The sequence below is a fragment of the Miscanthus floridulus genome, chromosome 14 (assembly GCF_019320115.1).
Source record: "Miscanthus floridulus cultivar M001 chromosome 14, ASM1932011v1, whole genome shotgun sequence".
Taxonomy (NCBI): Eukaryota; Viridiplantae; Streptophyta; class Magnoliopsida; order Poales; family Poaceae; genus Miscanthus; species Miscanthus floridulus.
The window spans coordinates 39015642-39022939 of record NC_089593.1 but is presented as its reverse complement, the minus strand read 5'-3'; the positions used below and the strand labels follow the sequence as shown (position 1 = coordinate 39022939).

The window sequence follows — 7298 nt, the reverse complement described above, 5'->3', positions numbered from 1 at the left end:
CGGTCGGCTTGGGGCGGCGCGGAAGCGGAGGGGTGGGGAGGAGCGGCGCCGTGGGGTTGTCGCCTGGGGGAGAGAAGAGAGGGGTCGAGCGGAGAGAGAGGAGATGGAGCATGAGAGGATTTTACGTTGGCTGTTGGAGAAGATATGGTATGGATGCGTGACTCATATACTGTGCATGACTTAAAACTAATGAGTATCTAGTTTGGGTCTGCACCTTTGGAGATAGCCTTATAACCAAGTTTACTGGGCTTGCTATAAAAGAATTCCACCATCGACACGCCCTTCCGATGTGTGTCCACCGTCCAGCCTCCCCAAAACACCAGACAGAAGCAAAGCTCCACCACTCCGCCACGGCACGTCCCCCGGCTCCACTCCCACGCCCACGCCCACGCCCACGCCCACGCAGCCGGCTTGTCTTCTGCCGCCCGCTGTGAGACGGACACCCTCCCCGATTCGTCGAATCCGCCATTTACTCCTCACCCACCCTCTCCCCTGTCTCTCTCTGTCCCTGGCAAGCAAGCGCATGCCACAAAGCCCTGCCCACTATAAAATGAAGCCCACGAGCCCCGCCGGAGCTCCATCCCCAAAACAAAAGGGTGAGCCTTCACTTCACTCCCCTCACACCACACGCCGGCCGGCACAGGTAGGAGTTGTGGTACATGCTGGCCCTGATGCTCTGGTCCTTCCATTCCATTCCTTTTCCTTGGCTGGCTCTTTGCTCTTGCATTAATTAATGGACGTCCTCGATCGTGTTGTTTTGTTTGTTGGTGCTAGCAGCTGCTGTGCTGAGGACGATGGAGCGGTTCGGCGTGCTGGGCACGCGTCTGGGCCTGGACGGCGGCGGCGGAGGCGAGCTGCCGCCGGGATTCCGGTTCCACCCGACGGACGAGGAGCTCATCACCTACTACCTCCTCCGCAAGGCCGTGGACGGCAGCTTCTGCGGCCGCGCCATCGCCGAGATCGACCTCAACAAGTGCGAGCCATGGGAGCTCCCGGGTGCGTGAGTCGCTTATCAAATCGTTCTTGCACATGCATGCATTGTCTCCTGCTGCCACTCGTGATGATCTGATCACGCCATTGCTTGCCTCACGCACAGACAAGGCGAAGATGGGGGAGAAGGAGTGGTACTTCTACAGCCTCCGCGACCGCAAGTACCCGACGGGCCTGCGCACCAACCGCGCCACGGTTGCCGGTTACTGGAAGGCCACCGGCAAGGACCGCGAGATCCGCAGCGCCCGCTCCGGCGCGCTGGCCGGCATGAAGAAGACGCTCGTCTTCTACCGCGGCCGAGCCCCGGAAGGACAGAAGACGCACTGGGTCATGCACGAGTACCGCCTCGAGGGCACCTACTCCTACCATTTCCTCCCCAGCTCCACAAGGGTAACTTTAATTTGCGCATTTTTCCTCGCTTTTTATTCCTTTTGGTCCAGAATAATGCTACTTACTAGTAGTATATACTGTTCATAAACAAAATAATGCGAGTATTTGTTTATGTTCTCTGGGATTGAAGTTCATCTAAAACTCGGGAAAAAAAAATTAAAGTTTCTGTACACTACGCACTCCACAAAAACACAAATACTCCTACGTACTAGTAGTACAGCACTAGAGACACAAAGTAATGATGATTGGAGGGCAAAAGGGGGCGTCATAGGCTCACCCAAGCATCGCATGGCTTGCTACGAGTAGGGCCACGTTTAGTTCCATTGAAATCCAAATTTTGGCACTGTGTAAAAAGAAGATTTCCCGTCACATCAAACTTGCGGTACATATATGGAGTACTAAATGTAGACAAAATTAAAAACTAATTACACAGTTTGGTTGTACTTTGCGAGACGAACGTTTTAAGCCTAATTAGTCTAATTAGTCAATGTTTGGACAATTATTACCAAATACAAACGAAATGCTACAGTGCGCAACAGTGCAGCTTCTTCCCGCCGGCGCCAACTCTGCCTGCAACTAAACGCGGCCTAGGACAGGAGTAGCTGCAGCACAGTGCACAGGGGCAGGGCAGGGCCTGTACTGTACGTGTCCCTGGTTTTCCCTGCCTCGCATCGCATCGGTTGAGTGCATGCGTGTAGGATACCGCTGCTTGCTTCTGCAGCTCGCTCTGCTGCTACATTACGTGCGCGTGGATATGGCAAAGCCCAAGCCCAAGCCAGGACAAGGATTCGAATCTTTTGTCGGCCAGTGCCGACGATGCGAGCGTATCAGCAATGCGTGAATGCTCAGCTTGTTTGATTTTTTACAGGCATTACTGCTGCTACGCTTCCACTTTCTGATCGATGTCATGGCTCGTGGATGCTAAAATCTACTACTACTATATTGTATCCGTGTTTCCTATCTCGTGTCAAGCATGTGCCACCAGATTCAGCAAAATGTTTGTTTTTCCTTTTGGCATGTATAAAATAAAATAAAATCTGTTGCATTGTGCTTTTTTTTTATTAATTATCAGCAAAGTATATTCATGTTACAATGGCATTTTCTACGGACACGGAGTACCTTTTTTTAAATTAATTATGAGCAGTAAAAGAAAGACACCTGAACTGTAGCATTGTTTCTTTATATAACACACGTAGTACCTTTTTCAGGATGAGTGGGTGATCGCGAGGGTGTTCCAGAAGCCCGGCGAGGTCCCACCCGCCCGCAAGCACCACCACCGCCTGAGCAGCGCCGGCGAGTCCTGCTTCTCGGACTCCACCTCGGCCTCCATCGGCGGTGGAGGAGGCGGCGGCGGCGCGTCCGCGTCGTCCGCGCCTCGCCCGCTGCTCACGGTGACGGACGCCTCCTCGCTGTCGCTGTTCGCGTCGGCCGCCGCGGCCAATGCCGCCGACGGCGACGCCAGCTCGTACTGCAGCGGCCACGGCGGCGCCGCCAACGCCAACAATGGCAACAACCTGGTCACCGGCCGTGAGCTCGTGCCCTGCTTCTCCACTAGCACCACCACCGGCGCCGCCCTGGATGCCGCCGCGCTCGGCATCGGGCAGCCGTACAACGCGGCCCCGCTGCCGCTGGCCTTCGAGCCGCCACCGACTCCGGCCTTCTTCCCGAACCTGCGTTCGTCCCTGCAGCAGATGCAGGACAACAACCTCCAGCTGCCACTGTTCCTCTCAGCAGGCGGAATGGGATCGCTGGGCGGCGGGGCTCTCCACCACTGGCCCCCCGCCAGCATGGAGGTCAAGGTCGAGGGCCGCTCCGCGCCGCCGCAGATGGCTGTCGGCCCCGGCCAGCTCGATGGCGCCTTCGGCTGGGTCTTCTAGCTGCTTGCACACGCCGCTACATGGATAGGGATAGGGATACGCCCCCACGTCCACCTGGTCGTTGTGCTAATTTACCCTCCTAAGTCACCACGATCGTGGATTATTTACTGCTGGTTTGTTTGGTGTGACAGAAAAATACTATTTCTAGTTAGAAATTTACGATCATTTATGAGCAGGCGAACAGGCTGTCAGTCAACTGGTACGTAGTGATTTCTGCATGCGGTGTCGTTAAGCTTGGTTAATTAGCTGCTACTAGTGAGTGTTAGGGTCGTCGTTCTACGTACATAGTGCGAGTTTAGTTCGTGAAATTTAGGAATTGGATACGGTAGTATTTTTGTTTTTATTTAGTAATTAGTGTTTAATTATAGATTAATTAGGCTTAACATTTTTTTGTTTTTATTTAGTAATTAGTGTTTAATCATTAACTAATTATGCTCGAAACTTTGTCTCGCGGTTTGTATCTCTCGCTGCAGTAGGAGGATGTGACTGACCGGCCGACCATGGGTTGGTAAATCAGTCGTTCATCAGTATGAGCAGTGAAGTGAAGTCCAGTTTGTTTAGTTTTTAAAAAGTTTCTCAAAAAGTGCTACAGTAGTTATCACATCAATCTTACGATACGTGCATAGAGTATTAAATATAGACGAAAAAAACTAATTGCACAGTTTAGTTGAAAATTACGAGACGAACGTTTTAAACCTAATTAGTTCATGATTAAACATTAATTGTAAAATAAAAATGAAAGTGTTACCATAGCCAAATCCTCAACATGCGTGAACTAAACCCTGCCTTACTAGTTAGCAGCTTTGTTCGTGGATTAGATGTGTCATGGGTGCCTAGCGCAGTACTCATAGTTCGTGCTGTGGAATCGACGGGATGCGATGCGCCTGCTGAGCCCTGGAGCTTCTGACCGCGTGCTTGTGCGGTGTACTAGTGGTATTGGTATTGGCTAGTGGTGCTCGAGAGCGCTAAAAGTCCACACGGCCGTTTTTCCCTGACACGGCACGGGCACGGCGCCTCAGCTTTTTGCATGCATGCGTCCATCCATCCGTCATTCCAAACGTCACTTCCTTCCACCATTGCCATGCCTACCCGTACGGCCATGCCTCCTCTCCTCTCCCCTCGTCTCTCTCTCTCTTCGTGCAGTGCAGTGTGGCCGTGGCAGCAGCAGCTTGGAGGAGGGGCGAGCGAGTACGAGCAGGTAGTAATCCAATATTTTATGTGATGGATGGCGACGGTGACGAGATTGGGACGTCTCCTGCTGGATCCCTGGGAATGGATACACCGACGGGTACGTGACGGGGGATGATACAGAGCCTCTTTCGCTCGCTCGCTCGACGAGCTCCATGGCTATCCTTAACGACAGCACCCAAAAACACTTAAAAAATAATTATTTTTATAAATAGATTTTCAGAAGATAGGATGTCTATATTTAGATTGGACCTTTTAGACAACCTAAAATAGATCTTTCATATAAGTACTTTTAGTCGGTTCGTTTCGGCTTATTCGCTCGTATCTGGCTTATAATCCACGGCTTGAATAGTATTTTTCTTTCACATCCAACCAGCCAGTCGTACTTTCAACCATAGCTTATAAGTCAATTCAGCCGAAACGAACAAGCTATTTGTTGGAGAATGATTTTGAATATCTTATCTACCTAGGGCCAGTTTGGATGCCAAAATTTTTGGCAAAACGCTATTGTAGCGTTTTCGTTGTTATTTAGCAATTAGTGTCCAATCATAGTCTAATTAGGCTTAAAAGATTCGTCTCGTGGATTTTGTCTAAACTGTGTAATTAGTTTTATTTTTTATTTATATTTAATGCTTCATGTATGCGTCTAAAGATTCGATGTGATGGGGAATCTTGAAAAATTCCACGTTTTACAGGAGAACTAGACATGCCCCTATTTTGGATGTGATGCCTACGTAGTTCTTATTGGAGACAGTCTTACGTCACCAAACAGGTCGCATCATGCATCCATGCGATGGATGACCGCTAGCTGCAGGAACCCACGCCTGACCTCGTGCTCCAAAACACTCATGGAATGGAGATCTCAATCCATCCAGGAAGAGGATTTACTTTTTGCAGCAGATTTTTTTGACGTCAAAGCTGCTGTGCACGGCATGCATGGTATCACCGTACCGATACAATGATGCGAGCAACTCTAAGCTCAACTGTATGACTTCGCCAGAACTTAAGCTTGGATTAGTTAGCATGGCCTTAAAGGATAGGAGTAGTGATTTTATTGGTTCCAAATACTCACTCCCACCCAAAATACTTTGACCTGAAAGGATTCAAATTGTCCCAAAATACTTCCTCCGTCCCTAAATATCCGTCGTTTTCGCGTCCTGAGAAACAACTTTAATTAAATATATATTAAAAAATATTAATATTTATGATACATAATTAGTATCGTTGGAGAGATATTTAAATATAGTTTTTTTAATAAATTTATTTGGAGATAGAAATGTTCACGCGTTTTCTATAAATCGAGTCAAAATTATCGGCACGTAAATCGTGACGATAAACATTTAGGGACAAACGGAGTAGTTAACACTCCCACTTTCCAATGTACTCCTTCCGTCCCATAACAACTGCACTTCTAGAGTTTAAATTTTTTTTTTTCCAAAATAAATGCACATCTACATATAAGACAATCTAACTTCATTTGCCCTTTTCTACTTTGTCTCTTCCCAAGGTACAACGATTGCATCTTTATAGGGGTATATTTGCAATTTTTCAGTAGCATTGTTATCTTCATCGTAATCCTAAAAGTGCAATTATTTTGGGATGGAGGGAGTATCTTTCTCTTTCTACCAATGCACCATTTCCTTTTCTCAATACATCTCTATCAATATTTCTCACTATTTCTCTCCTTGCTTTATGTGTACCACACATTTTCACTTCTTAATTTTCGTGTCGAAACTAAAACGTCTACTATTTTGGAACAGAGTGAGTAGTTCTTATGTAATAGAGGAATAAAAAGACTCTTTTTACTGTATATGAAAGAGTCGTACCTAGAGTCCAGGCTAGATCCGTACCTAGAGTCAGAGCTAGCCAGAGCTCTACAAAATATGGCTTAATTTAAAGGGTTTATTTGAAGGAGATGTACATTTAGATGGCTCAGCCAAAACATTGTCTCACAACTTGGATGCCAAATTAGGAGTTGGCTGTGATGTGGCAAACACTTGGAGTATAATTAGGTTCTTATTTCGCACCAATCTTTTAGAGGTATCTGTTTTGGTTTATGTGACTTTCTAGTGAAGCCCTGCTAAGGGTGTGTTTGGTTGAGCTATGGCTGTGGGAAAAAGCTGTTGTGGACTGTGAGCTGTGGGAAAGCTGCTGTGGACTGTGAGCTGTAGAAAAGCTAAAAGTTATTTGGTTAAACAAGTATAAAATATACCTTCTATCTTTATCTCTCTTGAAATAACTATGAAAGAGCTTTTTATTCCACCAATTTCGAAAAGCAGAAAGCCAAAAGCCAAAAACAGAGTCAAACCAGCTTTCAAAAATGTACTATGAAAAAGCAGCTGCTTCTAAAAAAATAGCCTCTAATAACAGCCCCTTTGATTGGGCTAAGCCAAAGCCAAAAGCTCAACCAAACAGACCCTAAAGCCAACTCGATGAACACTTTCATGAGAGGGCAAAGCCATTTTTTACAGCAAAGAAGACACCACCTAAAATTGCCTTTTTCGGCACCTCTGGCTTCTTGTGAAGCCGATTATAAAGAAGCTGTACCAACCAAGTCCTAAAAAAGCTTTCCAACAAGATGATCGGTGTTGATTATCATTTAACACTTTTAAGAGGTCCTGCTGGATGTCAACCCAACAAGTTCAAAGTTTGTGAACACGACATCACATAAATATGGTCTTTTTTGTTTAGCTTGCCCCCTGCATGGGGCAAGGCAAAAACATGTCATGGAGAATTCCAAATTTCTTAGGGTCTGACTGCTAACTTGTATTAGAATAACATTGCATTAAGAGTTATGCGGCTAAATCTTAACCTAGACAAGGCTTTGCAATTTGTTGTTGTTTGGTTTGCTTG

At 47.1% G+C, this 7298-nt stretch overlaps 1 protein-coding gene across 1 annotated transcript; it reads left to right on the top strand.

Moving 5' to 3' along the window:
• The first annotated feature begins 603 nt into the window (after positions 1–603).
• Positions 604–3315, top strand: LOC136505964 (protein CUP-SHAPED COTYLEDON 1-like). Its single transcript, XM_066501094.1, has 4 exons — positions 604–643; positions 778–996; positions 1097–1380; positions 2589–3315. Exons 2-4 carry the CDS (start codon positions 795–797, stop codon positions 3255–3257), a joined length of 1155 nt encoding a protein of 384 aa, XP_066357191.1. The 5' UTR covers positions 604–643; positions 778–794; the 3' UTR covers positions 3258–3315.
• The last annotated feature ends 3983 nt before the right edge of the window (positions 3316–7298 follow it).